Raw genomic sequence first — 27,619 nt, 5'->3', positions numbered from 1 at the left:
TTAACAAATACATTATTCCAACTACTGTGCTAGATGTTTGTGATATAATACCTTCAATGCCATCAGAGATCTCTCAGTCAGTGGGAAGGAATACGATGTGATAAATGTGTTGATAAAAATGCTGTTGGGTATTACGTGAACATAGAAGAAGGGCACTTAACTTTGCTTGGCGTGAGAAGAGTGGAGGGGGTAAGGGAGAGATTTCTAGAGGCTCCGTGGATGGAAAAAGATGAATCTCATTTACACAGAGTCAGAGGAGGGGTGGACAGTGGAGGGTGAAGGGGCGAGGGCACGTTATAGACAGGGAACAGTATTCATAAATTCACATAAGGTGAAAGCAAGACAGTGCATGTCAGAAACGACAATATTTTCAAAGTTGTTGAAGCTTGAAGTGTCAAACAGGGACTGGCAAGAGAAGCGATGGGACAGAGGTCATGCTACAGAGGTTGGCCTTAATCCTCTGGGTAGCACTGAGTTATTGAAGAGTCTAAGCAGGGAACTGACAGGTTCAGATTTAAGTTTTAGAAGAATCACGCTTGTGACTGCATAAATTTTGGATTAGAGAATGACAAAACTAAAGCCAAGGAAACCAGCAGATGAGGTGAGGAATTGAGAGGATAGACAATAAAAATATAGAAGATAAATTGGCAGGATATAGTATGGACCGGATATGAGTAGAGAGAAAGAAGGAAGGAGACAAGAAAATCAGGTAGGTGTATGTGGGGCATGAACAGACATAAAGAATTCAGAGGGTGAAAGTAATTTTGGAGAGGAAGTGGGCTCCATTTGGGGCATGTTTCGTTTGAAGCTGCCAATAGAATATCCAGGTGGGGGTTTCAGCAAGTATGTGGCTATATTTGTCTGAAGCTTGATGTGTGAAGAAGTCTGAACTAGAGATACAGACTCAGAAGTGCACTTACATAGATATTGAGACAAGAACCTTAGAAATGTATGAGACCCAGTAATTCCATGGCTAAGTATATATTCAAGAAAGATGAAAACATATGTTCACACAAAAACGTTTCCATACCTGTTCATAACAGCAATATTCTTAATAGCTAAATAGTGAAAAGAATCCAAATGTACATTGACTGATAAATTAATAAAATATGGTATATTCATATGTACATATTACAATAATTTAATATTATTGTATAAAAATGTAAATGTAATATAGAAAAAGGAATGAATCCCAATCGGGGCTACCACCTGGATGCACTTTGCAAATATTATGCTAAGTGACAGAAGCTGGCCACAAATAAGATCACACATTGTATGATTCCATTTAAATGAAATGTCCCAAACAGTCAAATTGATAGAGATAGAAAGAAGATTAGTGGTTGCTTAGGATTGGGGGAATAGGAGGTGAGAGCTAAGGGGTATGGGATTTCTTTTTTGATGTGATGAAAATGATCTGAAATTGACTGCGGTGATAGTTGCACATATCTGTGAAAATACTAAAAACTACTGAATTGCACACTTTAAATGGGAGGATAGTGTGGTATGTGAATTACATCTCAAGAAGGCTGTTTTTTTAAAAGAAAATAAATGAATGAGAGCATCCAGGGAGAATATGTGCACTGTGCACGGCAGCAGGCTGCAGACTGGAACCTTTGAGAATTGTCCTTGGTGAGAGCCTGGGAAGGAGACAAAGGAAGACCAGAGAGCAGTGGAAGGAGATAACCGAGGGCAGTAACACCAAAGCCAGAGGAGGAGGGGGTTCGGTTCTGTGGAAGGAGGAGGGAGAAAGTTCAGTCTCTTTGAAGAAGAGGAGGGAGTTCAGTTATGGGGAAGAGCCAGACAGTGCCAAGAAGAGCAGAGGGAGGGCTAGCCTGATGAGGACTGAAAACCATCACTGGGTTTGGCACCTAGGAACTAGCAGGTACCTAACCACAGTTAAGAGTGGTGGCAAGCCAGAATACAGTGATTGTAGGTACAAATGGGGAGGTGAGGAAATAGAGAAACATAGATCCCAGCACTTTGGGGGGCCGAGATAGGTGGATTACCTGAGGTCAGGAGTTCGAAACCAACCTGGCCATCATGGTGAAACCGTATCTACTAAGATACAAAAATTAGCTGGGCATGGTGGCGCACACCTGTAATCCCAGCTACTTGGGAGGCTGAGGCAGGAGAATTGCTTGAGCACCGGGAGGAGGAGGTTGCAGTGAGCCGAGATTGAGCCACTGCACTCCAGCCTGGGTGACAGAGTGAGACTTCATCTCCAAATAATAATAATAATAATAATCATAATAATAATAATAATAAAGAAAGATAGACTAGAACAAGAACCACATGAATTCTATGAAACAGCTCTGCATTTCGTGCTTAAATATGTGACAGAGCTGTTCCACTAGATTGCATTCAGGGAGAAGCAGGAAGTTGAGGGAGACCCAGGCTAAGTGAGTCAAAGCAATAACTTATGTATTATCTGCCTCCATTTCTGAACTAAAATCTATTTCACTCTGTCCACTGCTTCCGGTCGGTACATCAATGAACCATAGGACCTGAAAAAAGTATTGCCTGGAAGTGATCACATCTGTGTCATATCACATCCCTTGTCATACTGGAGTGGCTGCAGTGTGGCAGTAACCACCATCTAATGAGGACAATCGGAAAAGTGAAGTCAGGTAGGCTTAGTATAATCTTTTCATTATGCAGAGGATAAAATAGGTTAGGTGACTTGTTCAAGGTCATAAAGTTTTCTGTAGAAGGAAGACTAGAATCCAGAGTTTCTAACTCAGCCAGAAGTCTTTCCCCGAGACTCATACTAACTCCCTAACGAAACAATGGATGCAGAACTTGGTTGTAATTTCACCATCTCATAATCTTTAGGTTGAAAGATTCTGCTCTAAATTCAGCTGACTATTTAATTAAACTGATACTATTAAAGGTTTTGTCTTTACTACCTTAATAACTCTCATTTTATATATTGCATCACCAATTAAAGTCATGCTGAGAGACTTTTAATGTATCTATACAATTTGAAATTATTTTGTAAAAATGGGATGGTTTAACTTTTGCATACTGTGGAATGATTTACATGCCCTTCCTTCACTTATTTTTAAGATGAATTCTATTATGGATCCAGATCTTTACCTGGAAATCCGTGCCACTATTGAATATTTGAAGTTTTCCTTCAGATTCCACTTGCTAAAATCTGTGTTGATAAAGGAACTATTCACCTCATCTGAGAAGAATCAAGGGTAGTCTCATCTGATAGATTTTCTTCTCCTCCTTCTACCACCGTCACTCTTCTCTGCCCCATAGAACCTTAAAATCATGAATTTATATCCACAAAACTCTGACAATGGTCATACTTGAAAATTTTCATTAAGCTAAGGTGGTTTGGACCTGTCAAGAAATAGTTTGATAGAAAATACATTTGTCTCCTTAAAGAAAGATCACTTATATCTTACACACCCCACAGGTCTATATAAAATGCAAGGTATCTCAAACTGAGTTCATCATATTACTCTGTTGAAGACTGTCTATCCTTTCTCTGTGTTCATTCTTAAAACTGAAGATATTGCTATGAACTCAGGAACTCAAGTTTCTGTCTCTGTTTCCCTATATATTTCCTTCATATAGTTGCACCCGTTTCTGTTTAAAAAAAGTTTCTAAAATCTACCATTTAATTGTTTTTTCTTAGTTTTTGGCCCTATGATCCTTAACTTAGATCACTAAAATATTCTTCTAATAAATGTCCAGGCTGGGTGCAGTGGCTCACACCTGTAATCCCAGCACTTTGGGATGTTGAGGCAGGAGGACTGCCTGAGGTCAGGAGTTCAAGACCAGCATGAGCAACATAGTGAGACTCCCATCTCTACAAATAAAAATAAAAATAAAAATAACAGGGCATGGTGGCATGCACTTGTGGTTCCAGCTACTTGGGAGGCTAAGATGACAGGGTCATTGGACCCCAGGAGGTGGAGGCTGCAGTGAGCTATGTTTATTCCACTACACTCCAGCCTCGGTGACAGAGTGAGCCTCTGTCTCAAAAAAAAACACCCAAACCCAAACCAAAACAAGTGTTCACATATCCGATCTTCTTGTTTTTTAAGGCATTTTCTACAACATTGCTGGAACTACTTTTTATGACTTACTGCCCAGACAATCATGTCCAAACCTGGTACACAATCTATTGCCCTAATGATTTTCCACTTTTTACCACTGTTCCTCACTTAATTTATTCTTTAATCATAACTAACTTGCCATATTTTGAAACTGCCAACTCTTTTCTGCATCTGTGTGTTTGCATTGTGCATTCCTTTAAGACCGGATAATCCTTCCCATTTAAACTCGTTAGTGAGAATTTACTCATTCTATAAAGGGCATTCAAATGTCATGTCCTCTGGGTGTCTGTCCCCAGACTTTTTACATTTCTTTACTTTCTCTCGGAAATATTCATTGCTATTCTCGCTGTGTTAGTGTCCCTACAATGGCTATAGTATCTGTCACATTACATCAGAGTGAGTTGTGAAAGTCTGTCTCTCCAGCTGGATTTTGCATTCCTTGGCTTAGTATTACGTATTCGCTCATTTTTGTGAGAGTGTTTACCATAATGTTTGGAGCATAGTAGTCATATGTAAAACATGAATCAAATGTGATTGAAATGAACCTCTAGCATTTTGCTATTTTTCTTCATTAGTAGAATATGTTTACCGGGTTTGTGATGAGTCTCTCCTCTTTATTCATGGATATATTTATTTTTTTTTGTTCTTTTAAAACAGAACAAGTGCTAATTGATAAGATATCATGTGTGGAGTGTCTATGATATTGTGCCAAGATCTAATCTGAATAAGCATTCATTTTTAACATGTCCACAGATTAGAAGTGGATCTTTAGGTGTCATCTGGTCGAATTTTCCTCTGCAAGAGTGTGATGTCATGTTTTTATTAGCATTAATTTTTCCTTTCCATGTTAAATATTTTTCTGTGCATCTTTCTCAACTCTATGTCCCAAACCCCTCACCACAAGCCTGGAAACTTAAGAGGCTGGAGACTCTACTAACTTCCTCTAGAGCAGTGATGTCAGCTGAGGAAATCCTTTTCTCAAATCACATTTGACAATATCTGGAGACATTCTTTGATTTTCAGAATGAGAAAGTACCTCAGGCATCTAGTGGAAAGAAGCCGGGGATGATGCTAAACATCCTGAAATACACAGAACAGCCCCCACAACAAAGAATTTTCTTGTCCAAAATGTCAATACTGGTAAGGCTGAAAAACTCTGTTCTAGAGGGTGCTGCCCAGAGAGCATTTTCTAATTTTTCCTATAGAGATGAAGAGTTCATATTCCATGCATTTCTGTGTATGAGACTGTGCATGCCTCACATTTCCAGCCAATCTGACGAACTACAATCAGGAACCCATAAGGAGCTGTCAGCAGTAAGGACCAAAGGCTGAAGTCATTCACCACCTTTCTTTTATGATCACTAATCACACAGAGTAGAGAGACTTTAAGAAAAAAAGAAGGATAATTACTTTGCAGTTTTTTTCCTACTACTCAGTTAATTGCTAGCCATTTTAAGAAACATATACCAGAAGAGATTTTAAAGAAATATGACACAAAGCAGAGGCAGGTGTGAGTAGGATACCAAGTTAATAATACATACCAATGACTGTTTTTAGACAATAGAAAGAAAATGAATGCCTGTAATGAGTATACTAATGGCAACACTCCATAGTTCTCCAACATGACCTTGTAGGATGGAGAATGGTTTGAAATTGCCATTATATAAGCTGGGAGAAAAGTGCTTTGAGAATACTGTACATAAAATAAAAGCAGTGGAGGTTTCACGAATCCCAGAAGGCTGGAGGCAGAGAAGACTATTAAAATGTGTGATCCTGGAAGAAATTGTTTCTATAATTGACAGCAAACTACTTATCAACCAATACTTGCCATGTGTACTTTAATCTTGTAGCCTGGCACTTACCTGCAGGGTCACCGGGGATGGCTGACTTACATCCCACACTCCTGGAGCTATCATTTCTATGGGAGGCTCACTCTGTAATGTCATGCTGAACAGCATAGACCCGAGAATGGATTTTCTGCAAAAGACAACACATACAGACAGACAGGAGTCACTTCATGAGGGAAGTTATAATTATCTGTAAATGTTTTCTTTTGGAATATAAACATAATCCGCTCTTATAGGGGCTTTATTCAGTTGCTAGAAAAGAAACGAGATAGTCCACCAGCCTAGACACTGATTAACAGTTCGTTTCTGATATACCACATGCTTGGCTATTTTCATAAATGCCTACATTTATTTTGCACATGAGAAAATTATTTACCCACAGTGGTTTCTAATAGGTAGCATTTATTTTTAATTGCCATCAATGGTGATTATAAGGCACGACTAAGAATTTCAGATTTATATTATTAGAGTTACAACTGCCTTAAATCAATAAAGATGTCAACTCTTCAAAACATATTTTGCTCCATGGAGTGACTAAATCCCCTGGGAAACTTTAAAGATACAAGTTTTAAATTTATATAAAAAAAGATTTAAATTAGCATAGCATATGATCTGCAGAATAAAAATAGTTGTGGGGCTTCACGGAGGAAACGCTTCCTTACGCATAAATAGAAAGATTATTCATATTCTAAATGTTTAAAAATTGGTGGTAAATTACCATAGTAAATGAGAGTGCGTACAGGAAAGGCTTTAAACAGGGAAGAGTTTGTAGATGGTTTTAACAGCTTCAGTAACATCCAAATCCATAGATCCTTATGTGAATTAAAAAAGAAGTTGTACCTGGCTGGGTATATGAGTCAGAATATCAGTAAAATGTTCCAGTGATCATGGAAAACAGTGTTGGATTTTAATATGCCAAATTGAAAGTGCAAAACTGAAAGTCAACAAAATCAAATTTAAGTTTATAAAGAACTTTAATACATCCAGTGAGCTTTTCTAAAAGCAATATACAATTCCGTCTTGCCATTTAACAGATCTTATGCAAAGCATGAGGAAGAAATTCAACAAATAAAGCTTTCTTTAGACCTTTAGCTTTCTGAAGACTGCCTCTTTTATTATTTTCTCTATTTAAAGATATTGTCAGCACATATCTGCCTAGAGGAGTATAATGTGCTTTATGAAAATATGGGCAGATGTTTTATATGACTTAAGAATATTCTTGTAGCAGGATGAATTTTGGGTCTTCTTTGTTTCTTTTTTCCATCCCTCCCTTACCTAAATAAAATCTGTCTTGGTATAACAATATCAGGGGTCCAGTATTAGTAAGGTATGAATTAGTTTAATAGAGGTAAAGATTAGAAAATTATTATTGTAATTTTCCCCTTTGCCTTTCAGAGCATGGGACCTTCACCCTAAATGGTCAAATCCCCATCTGCCTGAGAAAAGTTTTGGATTAGTGTCAGGCAGAATACGAGAGGAGGAAGAAACATGTCCAACGCCAAACTTGGAGGTCATATTGTTCTCCACAGCATTTAGAGAAAATGTTTCTGTACATGGGACAGAGTCAACAGAGGTGAGGAGGAAGGAGGATGTGCCATATTGGATAGGAGAACATGACGACAGAAAAGCCCATCACTTCCTGGGAATTTGGGAGGGTGAGAAGTAGAAGGCAGAGAAAGAAGGACCCGAGTAAGCACGGCAGACATAGGCGTCCCAGCTTGCCTCTTCTCTGCTTTGGCAAGCAGATGGGGAGAAGTGTGAGATCAGTGAGCAAAACATAATGCTGAAGGCAGAGGCGCTCCTCTTCTCACTCCTTGTTTCAGATCCTGGAAGGAAATCACCTCTTGAGAGGTTCTGCACTGCTTGTGGCATGGCCATTAAACTTGGCTTCATGTGATTAACAGGCAGGAGGAACTCGTGAGTTTAGCTTTTGTGGGCCTTCTTTGGTTTCTCTGTAGATGAGATGAGATCTGGAAATATCTAAAGATTTTCGAGAGGGAGAGTTTCCAGAGTTTCCCTGGTGGGGATAAGGGCTTCTATAACAAGGGCATCTGATAGGAACATCCAACCTGGGGCCAACTGGGAGTCGTTGGCAAACCTCAAGAGGGTCTATGGTGCCTCTGAGAGCCTGAGTCACCCAGGCCTTGCCAGGAAACCCTGGCCAAGCTGGGGGAGCCCCAGTCACGAGCTGCAGACTTCAGCCGTAACAAGCATCCGTCAGCTTAAAAAGGGGCTTTGATTTGGATATCGGAAGTCACCAGGGCAAAGGATCTGCTTTTATGATTTTGTTTTCTCCTTTTCTTATATATCCTTTCCCCCTCTTAGGAAGAGAGCCAGGGTGTAAGAAATTTATCTGAGTGACCCAGCATTTTTTTAAATTATACTTTAAATTCTAAGGTACATGTGCACAACGTGCAGGTTTGTTACTTAAGTATACGTGTGCCATGTTGGTGTGCTGCACCCATTAACTTGTCATTTACATTAGGTATATCTCCTAATGCTATCCCTCCCCCATCCCCCGACCCCATGACAGGCCCCAGTGTGTGATGTTCCCTCTCCTGTGTCCAAGTGTTCTCATTGTTCAATTCCCACCTATGAGTGAGAACATGGCGGTGTTTGGTTTTCTGTCCCTGTGATAGTTTGCTGAGAATGATGGTTTCCAGCTTCATCCATGTCCCTGCAAAGGACATGAACTCATCATTTTTTCTGGCTGCATAGTATTCCATGGTGTATATGTGCCACATTTTCTTAATCCACTCTATCATTGATGGGCATTTGGGTTGGTTCCAAGTCACTATTGTGAATAGTGCTGCAATAAACATACCTGTGCATGTGTCTTTATAGCAGCATGATTTATAGTCCTTTGGGTATATACCCAGTAATGGGATGGCTGGGTCAAATGGTATTTCTAGTTCTAGATCCTTGAGGAATCGCCATACTGTCTTCCACAATGGTTGAACCAGTTTACAGTCCCACCAACAGTGTAAAAGTGCTCCTGTTTCTCCACATCCTCTCCAGCATCTGTTGTTTCCTGCCATTTTAATGATCGCCATTCTAATGGGTGTGAGATGGTATCTCATTGGGGTTTTGATTTGCATTTCTCTGACGGCCAGTGATGATGAGCATTTTTTCATGTGTCTTTTGGCTGCATAAATGTCTTCTTTTGAGAAGTGTCTGTTCATATCCTTTGCCCACTTTTTGATGGGGTTGTTTGTTTTTTTCTTGTAAATTTGTTTGAGTTATTTGTAGATTCTGGATATTAGCCCTTTGTCAGATGAGTAGATTGCAAAAATTTTCTCCCATTCTGTAGGTTGCCTGTTCACTCTGATGGTAGTTTCTTTTGCTGTGCAGAATCTCTTTAGTTTAATTAGATCCCATTTGTCAATTTTGGCTTTTGTTGCCGTTGCTTTTGGCATTTTAGACATGAAGTCCTTGCCCATGTCTATGTCCTGAATGGTATTGCCTAGGTTTTTTATCCAAAAGAGACTGCATATTTCTAAAATGACTATTTAAAGTTACTGAACTAATACTTTATCATAGATGAAACTTTATTTCTTCTCCTTAGTTACGGGGGGGAACTCATGAGGAAGAGTGTGATATATGAGTTGCATTATTTATTCACACCTAAGTTGTGGAATGTGTTATATTTGTGTCCTTACCATATTTTTATGTCTTGGCTATGCTTTACTCCAGAAATCTGAGTGATCTAAGCTGGTCTTGACAGAGGATGAGGAGACTCAAGAATTTGATGGTAATTACTGTCCTTGGATGGAGTCTTGGATGTATTAACAGTCACCATGGCTTTAACCCTGAGGCACATGTGGCAGAGTGAAGTCAGAACATCTGACATAGATGTGTGTATGGGGCAATGTATCAACAAATGGTGATGCATGCCTGTTATCCCAGCTACTCGGGAGGCTGAGGCAGGAGAATCACTTGAACCCGGGAGGCAGAGGTTGTGGTGAGCCGAGATCACACCATTGCACTCCAGCCTGGGCAACGAGAGCGAAACTCCATCTCAAAAAGGCTAATATAATATTTACCTTAAAGCCATATATATATAATATATAATATTTATAACTTAAAGCCATATATAAGACCAGGCAAATGGGGACCACTGGTTATTTTTTAAAGTATTACTCCTGTGAAAACATTTATTATGTTAGTTAAAATTAAACATTTTGAAGGCAGGAGACACAAAAGAAGAGTTTCATATAATGGAAAGAACACCAGAGTTTGTGTCAGGACATCTGGAGCCTGCCTTTATTACCTTCCCCTTATTAACGTAACTTTTTTGAGCTTTTTGGACAAAATCAATGGTCTTCAGAGTTTACGTATAGCTTTGAGGCTCTGCTAGTAGTTAAGGGTGAACTTCAGAAAGATGGGAAGATGTCAGTTAGGCTGGGCTATGGGTTTGTAAATTCTCGTAACACAACACATCCATGGAATCACTCTATACTTTGAGACTTTTTAATATGATGCCATTAGAAGAATGACTACACTGCTAAACGTAGTATTTCAAAATATTTGTTCTGGAGTATCCTTAAGAATATTTTCAATTTGAATGTGTTGTATAAATTCATTGACCAGAAAAGCCAACACAAAATTTGTGACACCAGGAGAACAGATGGGCTGGTTTACCCTCTTTGGGCCCCATTTCCTCAAACAACAAGATAAGGTGTTTAAATAAAACAATTATCAATTTTAGCCATAATATTCTATGTGCCCATTGCTGGCATCCTGGAGCCAAAGAATCTGTAGCTGGCAGGACCAAACGATCTGATGTTATAAAATTCTTTGGGCTGCTGACTTTATTATGTCTAATAGGTTTCATGTGCAAGAGTAGAGCCCAGGCAAGGCTGAGCTGGAACCCTGTTGTGTTAAGCTATTCTTGTGTCACTAAAAAGAAATTCCTGAGATTGAATAATTTATTAAGAAAAGAAGTTTACTTGGCTCATGATTCTGCAGGCTTTACAGAAAGCATGATGCTGGCATCTGCACAGCTTTTTGGGAGGCCTTAGGAAGCTTCCAATCATGGTGGAAGGCAAAGGGTGAGCAGGTGTCTCACATAGTGAGAGCAGGAGCAAGCTTTGAAGATGTGCCACACGCTGCCAACCAACCAGATCTTGCAAGTACCCACTCACTATCTCAAGGACAGCCACAAGCCATGAAGGACCCATCTCCATGATCCAAACATCTCCCACCGTGTCCTACCTCCAACACTGGAAACTACAATTCAGCACAAGATTTGGAGGAAACAACATCCAAACTATATTATTCTGCCCCTGGCTCCTCAAATCTCATGTCCTTCTCACACTGCAAAATACAATCATGCCTTCTCAATAGTCACCCAAAGTCGTAACTCATTTCAGCATTAACTAAAATGTCTAAAGTCCAAGTCCAAAGTCTCATCTGGAGATCAGTTATTTCCACCTATGAGCCCATAAAATCAAAACGAGTTACTTACTTCCAAGATAAAATGGGGGTACAGAAATTGGGTAAACATTCTCATTCCAAAAGGGAGAATTTGGCCAAAAGAAAGGAGTTACAGGTCCCACGGAAGTCTGAAACCCAGCAGGGCAGTCATTAAATCTTAATGCTCCAAAATAACCCTTGACTCCATATCCCACATTCCAAGCACACTGATACAATGGTGGGCTCCCAAGACCTTGCTCAGCTCTGCCCCTGTGGCTTTTCTATGCTGAGATTGTAAGCTGCTGGTGGCTCTACCATTCCAGAATCTGGAGAGTGGTGGCCCACTTCCCACATCTCCACTCTGCAGTGCCCCAGTAAGGACTCTGTGAGGAATCCAACCCCATATTTATCCTCCGCACTTTTCTATTAGAGGTTCTCTGTGAGGGATCTGCCCCTGTAGCAGGCTTGTGCCTGGGCACCCGGGCTTTCCAAAATATTCTCTGAAATCTAGGTGGAGGTTGCCAAGCTTCCTTCACTCTTGCACTCTGTGTGCTTGAAGGCTTAACACCTTGTGTGGAAGCAGCCAAGGATTGTAGCTTGCACCTTACAAAGTGGTGGCCCAAGCGGTACCTGGGCCCCTTTGGTCTGAGGCTGTAGCCAGAGCAACCTGGATGTGGGGAGCAGTGTCCTGATGCTGCACAGGGCAGCAAGTCCCTGGGCCTGGCCCCAGAAACCATTCTTTCCTCCTAGGCCTCAGGTCCTGTGATGGGAGGTGCTGCCTGGAATATCTCTGAAATGCCTTTGAGACCTTTTTCACATTTTCTTGGCTATTAGCACCTGGCTTTTTTTCAGTCATGCAGATATGTCTAAGAAGTGGTTGCTCCAAGTCCATTTCAACTTCTCTCCTGATAATGCTTTTTCTTTCTCTGCCACATGGCCAGGCAGCAAATTTTCCAAACTTTTATACTCTGCTTCCCTTTTAAGTACAAATTCCAATTTTAAGTCATTTCTTCACTCCTGAATCTGAGATGAGGCTGTTGGAAGCAGCCAGGCCACCTCTTGGATGCTCTGCTGCTTAGAAATTTCTCTTGTCAGATACCCTAAGTCATCATTCTTAAGTTCAAACTTCCACAGATTCTTAAGGCGTGGACACAATGCAACCAAATTCTTTGCTAAGGCATAAAAAGAGTGACCTTTGCTTCAGCTCCCAATAAGTTCCTTATTGCCAACTGAGACTTTGTCAGCCTTTACAGAGTCTATATCACTATCAGCATTTTGGCCACAACTATTTAACTAGTCTTTCAGAAATCCCAAACTTTCTCTCATCTTCATGTCTTCTTCTGAGTGCTCCAAACTCTTTCAACCTCTGCCTGTTACCCAGTTCTAATGCCCCCAGATATCTTCATAGCAATACCCTACTCCTGGTACCGATTTTCTGGGTTAGGCCATTCTTGCATTGCTGTAAGGAAATACCTGAGACTGGGCAATTTAAAAGAAAAGAGTTTAATTGCCTCACAGTTTTCCAGGCTTTACAGGAAGCATGGTGCTGGCATCTGCTGGGCTTCTGGTGAGGCCTCAAGAAGCTTACAATCATGGCAGAAGGCAAAGGAGGAGCAGGTGTCTCACATGGTGATAACAGGTGGGAGGAGGTGCTGCACACTTCCAAACAAGCAGACCTTGTGATTACCTAGTCACTATCTCGAGGACAGGACCAAGTCATGAGATCTGCTCCCATGACCCAAACACCTGCCACCAGGACCCACCTCCAATACTGAGGACCATAATTCAATATGAGATTTAGAGCGGACAATATCTAAATTATATCGCTCTTGTAGGGTAGTGAAGTGTTCACAGAGTGTGCATGGAGTAAGGCATGGCACCTAAGAGCAGGAAGGGAGGTGGCTTAAGGTAGTTAAAGCTCAGACCTGCATTCTAGTTCTTGTTCTATTCTAAGTAGTCTGGTAACCAACTGCCAGCTTTTCAATCTTCCTTCATCATAGAGTTCTTCATCTGTAAATGACATATATGGACTAACTGAGGGTCTCTTGGATAGCAGAGAAAAACAACAAGAAATTCTCATCCACAGTTTTTTTTTGGTTATGATTTTGAAGATATATCTGAAATGACTTGACACAGTGGGGGTTGGCTACTCAGGCAATTGTCTAAGGAATCTAATTGTTTTGAGATTAAGGTTTATTTTAGGCCTTTTTTGAATTATGAAAAACATTCTGATTTTTCAAGGTTTTAAACTCACCTTGGGAGCTTTGAAAATACTGGTGCTCAGGCCAGGTCACAGACCAATTAAATTAGAATCTTTGGGCATGCTTGGGCTTTGGGTTTATTTTTCAATCTCCTCAGAAAATTCTATTATTTAATCAGGGTTGAGAATCTCTGTGCTGAAGTAGCTTACCACAATTTAGAAATGCTAACTAACTACCATACTATTAATTTTGAACTTGAATAGGGGAGGAAGCGCATGGAAATTGCTGAGGTGAGGATAACAGTTTCTCGATACATTGTGGCGACATTACAAATGCAGATGCAGTGGAAGCCTTGCCTGCAAAAGACAGGATTATAAAACTTCTGTGGGCCAAATTTACCTTTGGACTTGAGCCTTTTTTTTTTTTTTTTTTGGACAGAGGCTTGCTTTGTCGCCCAGGCTGGAGTGCAGTGGCACCATTTCGGCTCACTGCAAGCTCCGCCTCCCAGGTTCACACCATTCTCCTGCCTCAGCCTCCCAAGTAGCTGGGACTACAGGCACCCGCCACCATGCCTGGCTAATTTTTTTGTATTTTTTTCGTAGAGACGGGGTTTCACCATGTTAGCCAGGATGGTCTCGATCTCCTGACCTCATGATCCACCCGCCTCGGCCTCCCAAAGTGCTGGGATTACAGGCGTGAGCCACCGCACCTGGCCAAGACTATTAAAAATAGAATTGAAGACAACTTTGCATGCTTGAAAATGTAGAAGTTTATTTTTATTTTCAGACTTTGTTGATGCAGCCCTAACTGATTTATCTGAGTTTAATCACCATTGGTTCTTCTGAAATCCACTTCTGGAAACCACAAAACGATAAGAAACCTTTAATTCTGCATATTTTCAGTTGATATATGTGTTGGAAAAAATAATGACATAAGCGCTCATTATAGTTCCACGTGGCTAGCTATGGGCAATTTGAACTGTAATAAAAGACAGATTCAATACCAAATGTTTATGAGCAGGGATTACGCCATGAAAGGAAATGAAATTCAGTCACCAATTTGCTGTGATCTGGAAATATCTGCATCAAATAAATTGGGTTAGAATCTTTGTAACTTGAAGCAATGAACAAACTGGAGTCTTTGCAGCCTCCCAATTGCCCCATGTGACGTATTTCTGGTTTCTTAAAAATATCTTTATTTCCTTAAATTGTCTAGCACAGGAGAAAGGCAGATTTTCTGATTTTCAGGAGAAACAGGTTTTTTTGGAAAAATATTTAGAAATCCTTATTGAGTAATTGTTGAAGTGAGTTGTTTTTTGATGTCTCATTGTCTACAATTTTGACGCATCCCCTTAAAAAATACCACCTAGGATCAGTCCCAGATGCCATCTCTCACAAATGCTCATCCTCTGTGACCACTCGTGTGTAACATGCTTACCAGTGGTAAGTGACATATGACAATACAACATGGAGGTGGTATTTTTACTGTCATAACCATCTGGAAAAATGCCTTGAAGATTAGTTTTAAAGACAAAAATATTCCTAAATTCTTACATGTTTAGTGTTTATTGATTGTTATGTGCAAGTAGTGTGTTACATGATGGGAGAGTAAAATGGACTTAACCTTTTTTTATTTTGAATGACTAGCTAGCAATATTCTACAAAAAATGGTAGATATTACAAATACTGCAGGTAAAACTTTAAGGAAACTCACTCATGAGAAGGAAGGACACTTGTATAGCTGCTCCTAGTGAGAAAGAAAATAAAGTTCTTAGCATACAAATCATATCTTTGAAATGTCTGCTAACAGCAGTAGGTATTGCTTTTAGGGATAAACTGTTTCTTATAGACCTTGAAATCCTATTTCATTCTTTATCTCCTATATAGGGACTGTTTTTTTCCTCAGTTCGATTTAGTAAACAAACTTGTATTGATTGCCTATTTATATGAGGTGCTACACTAGATGATAGATATGACAAAGATAAATACATTCCCTGTCCTCAAGGAACAATGGTATAGAAATGGGCTAAAGCATGAAAACAAATAACAGAACAACACACACACACGTGCGTGCACACACACACACACACACAGAGCTTACATCAGAATTAATCCAACAAAGAAGATTTGAAACATCTATTATGGTTGCTGATAATAATTTTTTATATTGATTAGGTCTGGGAAATAAAAATTAATAAATTAAAAAATATATTTTTGTATCACCATATCTTTCTAAAACAGCAGAGGGGAAAATATGCTTTATAAAAATATTAACATTACAATATATGTTCTGATTTTTTGAAAGTCCTGAATTTTATCATTTGATTCTGAAGCAAGACTAGTCATGTGAAAAATGGTTGATTTTTAAAAAATATTTTTTCCTTAATACCATAGAACATCATGTAATTGATTTTATCAAGTATTCTGAATATTAATATTTTCCAAGATTTATGGTTAAATCAACACTTCATTTTGCAACGGTCATTAGTTCTGAGAGAATATCTGAACTTATAATTGACCTAGTTTTCTGAAAAATATCACCTTAAAGTTACTAAATATTTCTTCTTCACAAGAAAAGGTCAGTAAGCCAGTTACCTTGTATAATTTTACTTTAGCCAGAATTCCATGACTTACATTCTTTCTAAATGACAGTATTAATCCAAATCATTTTGAATTACTAATTCCAAAGAAATCAGTTGGTCAGAAAAGAAAAAGTAATTGAGATTGGTCATGCCGATACCTTTTCATTATAAATGACCCAGCTGACAAGTTCAGCATGAGTCCTGTTTTGAAAGCCATTTCTACAATTTCACTTTTCAGTTCTGCTTTCAGCAGTCACGACTTATATTGAACTATGTCAATTTTAGAATAAAATGTCTTGATTTCCTCATTATGCCATATACGCCAAAATATTTACTTCTAAGAATGTTTTAGTGAAATGATAGGCTTATTACTCACAATTGATATACTTACTCTTTTGGAAACAGTGGAAGACAAGTCCACGCCAGTAAATTTGCATTGTTGGTTGCACAGGCAATCCCAAACAGTTTTACAGTGAGCATGGATTCCCTTGGAAGTGACTTTATTTCAAGGGGAAAATTGATCCTAAGAATAAAAGAAAGAAGTAGCATTACCTACCCAATTGTACTGATATTTTAATGAAAATGTTCTTATAATGTACTGGTCTGGGACAAAGATATTTAACTATTTGAATTGAGGCTGCCTCTTGAAATTTTTTGTTTAATCTTGTAAAAATGAAAATTTAACAGAAATATGTAGAATAGTGAGATTTTGTTAATTGATGAAAATTATTCCTGATAATTTTGACATGTAGGTATATTTTTAAAAGTTACAATAACTTGAGCATTTATTCTTAAGCTGTTGCAAGCACAGATGAAAAACAGACTTAGAAAGACGCTGTGTTAGGGAGTTGGAGGAGGCAGGAAATAACTCAAAATGATTCTGAAAGATTAAATTAGCTATAATGAGATGGAGATTTGGAAAAGAATATTCCAGAAAGAGGAAAAAGCACAGACAAGGGCATATATGGATGAACGATTAGGTATGTCTTATAAATGGTGAACGGTTCATTGTGGCTAGAACAAAAGATGAAGTCAAGTTGTTAGGGGAAATTGTGGAGGATGTAACTAGAAAGATAGGTGGTTGCCAGAATGCTTAAGAGCTCTACATGCCCAGCAAAAGAATTTGAACTTTTCCCTAAAGTCAAAAAGAAATATTTGAAAGATACAGCCAAAGTGTAGAGATTTTTTTGCCATTTTAAATGTGGACCATTCTGGATCATGATGAGGTCCTAGGAATTTGGAGGATGGTCACTGAAATGTAACACATATACAATCTCTGGATATGATAAGGTCAAGACTCTCCGAGCTCAGATCCTGGATGGATTATAGATACTAGCAAATAAAATTGGCTAAGGATAGACACAGGATTTTTAATGGTGAGAAAAACTCGAGTTTGGGTTGAAATCATCAATATATATAAGGAAGTGTCCAGAAGGTCATAAATACTACTATGAGACTGGATGGGGTATACGTAGGTGGCATGATTGTTTGAGAAGGGGCTTTTGACAGAAAGTTGAGATTGTGATCTGACATCCCTAATAGGGGCAGGGAGACATGTACCTTTCATTATTTTCTGGAGTCATCTCAATTGTATAGAATTATATGATCAGGTTCTCATATATGATCATTATATGATCATATGTCAGTTATATGATCATTATATGATAATGCCTCAGAGAAGCCTGGCGTTTAGGAAAGAACTATTTTGAGACAAGGAGATGAAAGAAATTTTTTTTCTAGGAGCCGAGATGGGGAGATATGTTTACTAGTAGGTGAGAATGCTAAAGAGGAATGAGAAAATTGGAACAAAGTTTGGCAGACAGGGCCAGAGTCGTGGGAGATAAATCACAGATGAATGGGAAGGATAAAGAGCAAAGAGACTTGAAGAGTGACTGAGCATCTTTATGGGATGATACCTGATGGCCATGAGATGTGAGGGAAATACACAGACTCTACTGACCTTGTCATTCCCAGTTGAACTTTGATGTTAAATTGTTTGAGCAGTAGGTGATTATTAGAGTACGGAAGATGACAAAAGCCTGTTGTCCAACTGAAAGGTGTGGACTGAGGTTCACCCAGCTGAGGCCTCAGGTAATATTAAGCATCTTCTCACACTAGGAGTTGGCTTTCTAATCTGGAGACTAGGGAGCAGTTTTTACACAGGGTTTCAAATCAAACATGGTGACTCCTTTTTTTCGGTGCCTGTACAGCATCCAGCCTTGGGGATAAGGAGAAGTTAATTTAATTCAATGACCATAATTGAATTTGAGGAAGTACATCTCTCTCTCCTACTCATGGTGTCCATTGAGATAATCAAATCCAGATCCAGTGTGGTTATAGAGCAGCTAACAGGATGAAAGATAGAAGAGCTATTTTAGAAGTAAAAGGCATAACTAATACCTGACTGATGGCATACCAGTGGAATAAGACAATAGAGAATTAAAGATGAATTCTAGTTTCTAGATTACAACAGATATTTTTAACTGATAGGGAATAAAGAAGAAAGAGGAAATTGGGATGGGAATAGTTAGTATAGTTTAGGGTATGATGTTATTGAGTTAATGATAATTGTGAGATGCCAATACATAAACTGTCTGTGGAGAGGATGGGTCCAAGTTTGGATTTAGACATATTTATGCTCAAAAAATGACCTTATTGACTAAGATGCATTTAACCTTTCTAAGTAGTGCATTTAACCTTTCTAAGTCTTACTTTTCCTTTTTCACAAAATGGAACTGCTATTATATAACACAATATATGGCAAATTGTAGGTGGTATACCAGCATTATATTCATTTATTCAATCAGTATTATAATAATTTATATCAGCCATTGTGCATTTAATACACAGGTTTGTAAAAAACACATTCCTTGTAGACAGATGAAATGTAAGTTGATATGATTTGGCTTTGTGTCCCCACCCAAATCTCATCTCGAATTGTAATCCCCAGGTGTTGAGAGAGGCACCTGGGAGGAGGTGATTGAATCACAGGAGCGGTTTCCCCCATGTTGTTTTCATGATAGTGAGTGAGTTCTTAGAGATCTGATGGTTTTCTAAGTGGCAGCTTCTCCTGCTCTCTCTCTTTTCCTGCCACCTGGTGAAGAAGGTACTTGCTTCTTCTATCCCTTCTGCTATGATTTTAAGTTTCCTGAGGCCTCCCCAGCCATGCGTAACTGTGAGTCAAGTAAACATCTTTCCTTTATAAATTATCCAGTCTCAGCCAGGGGTGGTGGCTCATGCCTGTAATCCTAGCACTCCCACCAAGATGGGCAGATCACCTGAGGTCAGGAGTTCGAGACCAGCCTGACCAACATGGAGAAACCCTGTCTCTACTAAAAATACAAAATTAGCCAGGCGTGGTGGTGCATGCATGCCTGTAATACCAGCTACTTGGGAGGCTGAGGCAGGAGAACTGCTTGAACCTGGGAGGCGGAGGTTGCAGTGAGGTGAGATCACGCCATTGCACTCTAGCCTGGGCGACAAGAATGAAACTCCATCTCAAAAAAAAAATAATAATAAAATAAAATAAATAAATAATAAATAAATAATTACCCAGTCTCTTGTAGTATCTTTATGACACTGTGAGAACTGACAAATACAGAAGTCTAGCTAGACTTAATGGAGAAAAATAAAGAAAAGACTAGAGTGAGAAGAATCTTCTATTGTTAAAGACTGTCAAATTTTAGATTAAAATATTAAATTGGATACCAACATGTTTTGGTATCCAAAACTAAAAGTCCTCTCTTTGTTTTCTTTCAAATTCTTTCACACTTGTCATATTCATTTAAGGTAGTATGGACATATTTCTCAGCTTAAAAGAAGCTCTGAAACTTGACATAAAATGCTGATGATCCTGTGGAATGCACAGCAATTTCTTTAATGTTCTTTCTTTTACTTATAATTGACTTTCTATTCAGCTTTCATATTTCTGTGCTACGATGAAAACTGTAATTTCACTTTATTTCTCACATGATCTAGAATGTTCCTTTTTTCCCATTAAGTCTGGCTTCTTCATGTATAACTTCACTCGTTAGTGAGGTTTTTTTTTAATAACAAGAATTAAAGAAATTATATAAGTTACAGTGGATAGTTACTGCCAATCTCCATTCTGTCATTTTTATTAAGAAAAATAAATTCCTTTAGGATAAGAATAAGTGCTTCCCAAGTAGTTATTTATCCATTCTTTAATACCTATGAATTTTTAAAGCCAGAATAATCTCACCTTCACTGAAAAATTTTTTAACTTTTGTATGGCTACTTAAAAATCAAAGGAATGAACTTTCAGACAAAAAAGGAAAAAAAAATAACAGACACATCAGTAAGCGGAAACAGATTGCTTTTTTTTTTTTTTAAACCAAGGAACAGGTATCGTATAGATCTCAAGTTTTAACCACATGTTTGCCTCACTATACTATTTAAGAATGAATAATCACTACAATTTTTCTTAAAATTGTTTTATTGTATATGAAATAGTTTTGTTAAAACCAGAGTAAGCTTCTGAGAGTGAAAAAGGAGAGATTTTGAAAGCTACACTTTTAATTTTTTATTTATTTATTTTTTTTGAGACAGAATCTCACTCTGTTGCCCAGGCTGGAGTGCAGTGGTGCGATCTCGGCTCATTGCAACCTCCTCTGGTGTTCAAGCAATTCTCCTGCCCTGACCTCCCAAGTAGCTGGGATTACAGGTACAGGCCACCATGCCTGGCTAATTTTTGTATTTTTAGTAGAGATGGGGTTTCGCCATGTTGGCCAGGCTGGTCTTGAGCTCCTGACCTCAAATGATCCACCTCCCAAAGTGCTGGGATCACAGGAGTGAGCCACTGCACCTGGCTGAAAGTACGTTGTTTAGAACTCTTCTATTAATACTGAAACAAAATGAAGACACTAAACAACAGACCATTGCAAGTACTTTATCTTTTCACTGAGTGAAATGGGGAGCTAGTTCAGGGTTTTTAGACAGAAGAATGACATGCCTTGACTGATATTTTAAAGAGATGACTTTAGCTGTTTTGCAAGAAGAACTATAAAGGTGTAAGAGAAGTAGGGAGACCATTATAAAGCTATTGTGGTACAGAGAGGAGAGATGATGTTTGTTTAGACCATTGAAGGTGATGAGAACATATTCTGGATATGTTTTGAGAAGAGAGCCATTAAGATTTTCTGAACATAGGGTCTGAAACGAGATTCAGGCTAAGGATTTTGATCTAAACAACCAGAATTAGAATTGATTATCCAGAGTGGCCATCCATAGGTGGAGTGGTTTGAAATGTAAGATCAGAAATTTAGTTTAGGATATATTGATTCTCTACGTGTGGAGTTTGTGACTGATGCCTGGGTTAGTGATATAAATTTGGGAGCTGTTGGCATTTAAATTGTATTTAAAGGTATACAACTATAAGAGAAAAGTGAGGGAATAATGACATATACAACAGAGAAGAGGGTTAAGGACTAAGATCATAATCAGTCTGGGAGAAGAAAAGGACATGGAGAACAAATGGCCAGTGAGGTAAGAGTCAGCCATGTGGAAAGCAAATTTCAAGATGGAGGGTGAGATCAGCAGTGCCAAAAGCTTCTGATAGTTCGTGTAAGATGAGGATTGAGAAACAAACATTGGATTCAGCCGTGAAGGTTACTGGTGACAATTTCAGTGCAGCAGAGGTGATGAAAGCCTGATTGGAGTATGTTATAGAGCAGAGAAAAAAAACTGAATACAGTGAATATAGATAGTTATTTGGAAGGTTTCACTACAAAGCAGAGAAAAGAAATGGGGTAGCTGCTGGCAGGAGGATGGAGTAGAATAGAGGTTGTTATTATTTTATTTCTTAACTTAAAACCTGAATACTATTTATGGGATGTAAATATTCTTGTCAATATTTTATATGTTATAAGGAAAAGTATGTAAGTCACAGTAAAACCATCAGCTTAGGAGTAACAGTGGGTCTAAATGCTAGCTTTGACGCTTTCTGGTTGTGGGAACTGGGCCAAGTTAATCAGTAAGTATCAGAACTAGCATTCAGAATTTTTTCTTTGAAATTGAGTTTAGAATTAGATTTTTATCTTGAATTATCTATATGATGGCATAAGTGTGTGAGTTGAAAATAAATCTGATGTTTTAAAACAACCAGAAATTACTTTTAATTAAATCAGAAGAAAAATTTTAGAGATTGAACTGATTAATGTTTTTTTTTTTTTTTTTAGACTTGCTCCGTAGCCCAAGGTGGAGTGATCTCGGCTCACTGCAAACTCTGCCGGCTTCTGGGTTCGAGCAAGTCTCCTACCTTAGCCTCCCGTGTGGCTGGGATTAGAAGTGTGAGCCACCATGCCCAGCTAATTTTTCTATTTTTAGTAGAGACAAAGTTTCACCATGTTGGCCAGGCTGGTCTCAAACTTCTGACCTCAAGTGATCCATCTGCCTCAGCCTCCCGAAGTGTTGGGATTATAGGTGTGAGCCACCGCACCTGGCTTGGTTAATAACTTTTTAAAGGAGTCACTTGTTATACCAAATTTATTAATTTGCCCAATAACACTTACTGGACTCTTTGTCTGGTGCTGCTTTAGCTGCTGGTGACTAAATAAAATTTTTTTTAAAAAAAATCTTTGTATTATTCGGTAGGAGTATACAGAAATCTAAACAAACAGTAGGTACTATAAGAGAAATTTACAGGTTAGACCAAGCAAGGGAAGAAAAGATGGACAATTTTGCCCAATGATACAGGAAGGGTTTATACAGGAAGTAAAAGATGCATCCCGAAAGATAATTATGTGTTTCCCAGATGGGCGAGTGGAATACTGTGTTCCTGACACATGGAGGATCCCTGGCAGAGGCCTGACTTCTCAGTTCATAGTTAGGGTAAATAGATCAGATGCAAAGAATGACTGGTGGACAGTCAAGGAATAGTTAGGGTAAGTAGATAAGATGTGAATGACTGATGGATAGCAAGAACGGGGAATGGGGTTAATTCTAGAGGTAAAGATGCAGAGATAGGTAGGGGCCACACCACAAAAGGCCTTGTATGCTTTGCTAAATGATTTGTGCTTTGCCTTATAAGAATTGGAGAGCTATTGAAAAATTTTACAAGCAGAGTTGATTATATGAAAGAAAAAGGGATATTATTATTGAATGTCAGGTCTTTGGTCAAAGGAATAAAGAACCTTACCCAAAGAAGGGGAGACAGAGATTGTCATGGTCCTTCCTATAAGATGGCAGATTTAGTTTGGAATGGGAGGGGCCATGAGGTATGCAAGAATTGAAGGTCACATGCCATGTTTCAGGACACAGTCTCCATTATTGTGGTAAGAGTAGAATAGATGGTGCTATCTAACATCATCCTCTTCTACAAATTCTGACACGTATGTATTAATGGAAAAGCATCATACCGGGAGTCAAATTGTCTTCTAAGAAAGCCAGATCATCTGAAAGAGCTGAGGGGAAGTAGGCTGGGGAATTTTCTTCTGCTTGAGGTGGGAAGAATATTGATCTGAGTGAAGCAATAGAGACTGCAGGGAAATGACTGAGAGCAAGCTGGCAGAGCAGTGAGGAAATGCAGCAGTAACCATGGAAAAGCTGTGAATGAGGCTGATGAGCCCCCTGGGGTTCTGAGTAAGGAGAGGGCTTCAGTTGGGTGCGGGGAGCAAAAAAGTGGAGAAAGACAGTGATAATGTTAGGAAGGTACTTTATCTTCTTGATTTAACAAATTTTTACAGAAGAAGGAAGTGGGAGCCAGTCACCCCAAATTAAGCTTACACATCTATAGATGTTTATTGTCAAAAAACTTGATTGTTTAAATAAATTTGTACTTCAGCTTATGTGAGAAAATTGAGAAAATGGAGATTACCCACATTATCAGAAGGGTTATCTTTTCTTTGTTATACCTGGACTCCCTCCACTCCTCCCTCAAAGAGAGCATATTCCTGATATGCACAGTGTGTGAATGATTAATAAGTCTTCTTCTTTTTTAATTTCCCTTTTTTCTCAGTTCAATAATGTGAATTGGACATTTGTCTAGGTTTCTAAATGGGCTTTTAATCTATTGAATTGAACAGTCAGTTATCTATTAGCCCTAGCATATTTATCATACCACTGAATCAAATCAACTGGCAGCATATTTTTTTAAATTACATCCTTTGCTTTTTAAAAAAAGGGGGAAAAAGCTGACATTTATTAGATAAATGATCCAGATAGAGTAAAGATTAAACTTACGTTTCGTTCCAATTGACCAAGAAAAAAAATAATTTCTTGACTGGAATATTTCTGTAGTTTCTCACTTGGCACAGCTTCTTTCCAGCATATGTAAGCCAACAGGTAAAAGAAAACGCTTTGTAGCTAAAATGAAACAACATCAATTCAATATGCTTAGCACTTTAAAGAAACTAGCTTTCTATATGGGTCAATTATTTTTGTAGTCAAAAGTCAAATGATGAAGTGATGACTGCTTGCATAAAGCATGCTTTAAAAATTGCTTTAATAATTTAGGCTGAGTATGTCAAAAAGACTGTGGAATAGGAGGCCCTAAGACCTTCCTTTATTCATGTAGAGAAAAATTCAACAATATGCTGACTATTTCCTTTTGTAAGAAAACCAGAAACCAGTTAAGAGGCTCCTGTATCCCAGGTGAATTCAAAACCAGCCACGTCAAAGTTGGTAGAAAAACTTGTGGCACTCAGTTACCAGAGCCTCTTCCCTGGCACAGGGTGGCATGATCAGAAAGAAACTCTCAACTTCTGGCTTCCCACCAAGAAGGGAAAGAGAACACGGGGACATACATCTAACACTTAGACTTAGCACCACTGAGACTACCCAAGGAACTAGCTTTTGTCTTTCCTGGATATAAATGCTGACAGGAAATGTCACCAGTTTAGGGGCCACTGAAAACAAAGATGATGGTTTTTGCTAGCACATACTTGCTGTTGCTTCTCTCCACAACTCAGCATAGAATGATTTTTTTAAAAAAACCCAATTTATGGCTTCTCCTTGGGTAGGAAAAGAGTGGATTCATGTGTCCAACATTCCAGTTTTGAGGCTACTATCAGAAGGACTAGTTTCTGTCTTGTCTGTCTTGGAGCACTGACAGGACCCTGCATACCCTAGGTGCCTGGAGACTGTTGAGAACAAAAAAAAAAGTTGGGTGGCTTCTTATTGTTCCAGAGGTCTTATGGTACAGTGGACAAAGCCTATATACCTTGTCAGCCACTCCTTGGTCAGGGAAAGTGATGGGGAAGAAAGGAGCATATGTCCAACACTTCAGGTTTTAAAGAGATTGCCTGAGGGACTGGTTTCTGTCTTATCCAACTAGAAGCACTGATGGGAGGCAGCATACTTTAGATCCACACTACTGAAAACAAAAAGATCTGATAACCTCACAGAAATTCCAGAGAACCTGCAGTACCACAGACAGACACCAGAAAAAGCAAGAAAACATGAGCTCCACAAGACAGAAACCAGCAAAATCCCTCTAACTGGGAATTTACAAGTACAAGCAGAGTGAAGATGTGCTCATATGAAAGGTTTGGAAGGCACTCAGAATCTCTAGCCAGGCTTATTTTTGAAGCTTTTTTTTTTTCAGTGGGAAGCCAGACAGACCATAAAGACTGATAGAGTTAGCTGTTTTTGCAAATGCACATATCTCAACACAAGGTAATAAGGCACACAAAGAAAGAGGGGATCATGACCTAGCCAAAGAAACAAAGGAACAGAGCAAATCAATTCTAAGAAAATAAAGATATATAAATTACATGACAAGTAATTCAAAATATCCATCATAAAGATACTCAATGAAAAATTATGGATGAATAAAATGAGAATATCAACCAAGATATAGAAAATATTATACAAATAAACAGAAATTTTGGAGCTAAAGGATACAATAACTGAGTTGAGAAATTTACTACAGAGATTCTGAAGCAGAATTGATAAAGCAGAGGAGATAATCAGTGAACTTGAAGACAGGTTATTTGAAATTATCCAGCCAGAGAAGCCAAAAATGAAAACAACAACAACAACAAAAACCCCACAAGGAACTGAAGAAAGCCAAAGAGAATAATGGGCACCATCAAGCAGGCCAATATGTCAATGTATCATTATAGGATTTTCAGAAGGAGAAAAAAGAAAAAGAAAAAAAGAGGGAGGAAAGCTCATTTGAAAAAGTAATGGTGAAAAACTTCCTAAATTTGGGGAAGAAAATGAACATCCAGATTCAGGAAGCCCACTGGATGCCAACTATGAAGAACCCCAAGAAGACCCCACAGGGACATATTAGAATCAAATCATAAAAAGTCAAAGATGAAAAAGACCATTTCACAAGCAGCTAGAGAAAGTGACTAATCATGTACAAGAGAACATTCATAAGATTATTAGTGTATTTTTCAGCAGAAACTTTGTAAGCCAGAAGGGAGAGAAATAATATATTCAATATGCTGAAAGAAAAACAAAACTGTCACTAAAGAATACCATATTTGATAAAATCATCCTTCGAAAATGATGAAAGAGAAATACTTTATGAGGTGAATAAAAACTGAGGGAGTTCCTCACTACAAGACCTGCTTTGTAAGAAATGCTAAATACTATCCTTCAAATTGAAATGAAACAATGCTATAGAGAAACACTAAAGCATATAAAACTATAAAACTCACTGGTAAAGGTAAATATATAGACAAATACAGAATACCGTAATGGTGCTAAATAAATTACTTTTAACTCTGGTATAGCATTTAAATGATAAAAGTACAAAAATAGCTACAACAATATATTAATGGATATGTAATATAAAAAGATGTAATTTGTAACATCAATAACATAAAGTGTGGTGGGAGGAGAAAAAGAAGTACAGAGTTTTCGTATGCGATTGAATTTAAGTTGACAGCTTAAAGAAGGTTGTTATGAATATAAGATATTTTGTATAAGACTCATGGTAAACACAAAATGAAACTTATGGAAGATACACGAAAAAAAACAAGAAAAAAATCAAAACATATCATTACCAAAAAAATCAAAGCAAGTCACTACCTCCCCCACAAAAAAAACAACGAACACTAAAAATACACAGCCAGAGAGGAAAAGGCAAAGAAGCTACAAGACAGAAAACAATGGACAAAATGGCAATAGTAAGTCCTTTACTATCAATTACTTTAAAAGTAAACAGATTAAATTCCCCAATCAAAAGACATTATCCATTTAACCAACAGCATGGCTAAATGGACAAAAAGTATATAAGATCCAACTAGATGCTACTTACAAAAGACTCAATTCAGATTTAAGGACACAAATAGGCCAAAAGTGAAAGGATAAAATAGCTATTCTATGCAAATAGTAACCAAGGGGAATAGGGGTGGCCATTCTTACACCATGAAAGTCAAGTTTAAGTTAAAAACTATAACAAGAAAAAGAGAAGGAGATTATATAATGACAAAAAGATAAATTGATCAGGAAGATATAAGAATTTTAAATATATCCGTACCCAACATCAGAACACCCAATATATAAAGCAATATCAGAACACCCAACATA

At 38.3% G+C, this 27,619-nt stretch overlaps 1 protein-coding gene across 2 annotated transcripts in view; it reads right to left on the bottom strand.

The window, feature by feature from the left end:
• PIK3C2G (phosphatidylinositol-4-phosphate 3-kinase catalytic subunit type 2 gamma) overlaps positions 1-27,619 on the bottom strand; it is a 400,993-nt gene that overhangs the window by 269,237 nt on the left and 104,137 nt on the right. The window contains exons 12-14 of one of the 2 annotated variants that reach the window (XM_024256898.2): positions 24,317-24,439; positions 16,509-16,640; positions 5,936-6,050 (exon numbers count right to left, since the gene is read on the bottom strand). In XM_024256898.2, coding sequence (XP_024112666.2) covers positions 5,936-6,050; positions 16,509-16,640; positions 24,317-24,439 — 370 coding nt within the window. The remainder of the gene's footprint in view (positions 1-5,935; positions 6,051-16,508; positions 16,641-24,316; positions 24,440-27,619) is intronic. The other variant, XM_024256899.2, reaches the window with a different exon arrangement.

The sequence above is a fragment of the Pongo abelii genome, chromosome 10 (genome assembly GCF_028885655.2).
Source record: "Pongo abelii isolate AG06213 chromosome 10, NHGRI_mPonAbe1-v2.0_pri, whole genome shotgun sequence".
In the NCBI taxonomy this organism is placed as follows: domain Eukaryota; kingdom Metazoa; phylum Chordata; class Mammalia; order Primates; family Hominidae; genus Pongo; species Pongo abelii.
Note: the sequence above shows the minus strand (reverse complement) of the source record. Positions and strands in the feature narration are given on the sequence as shown.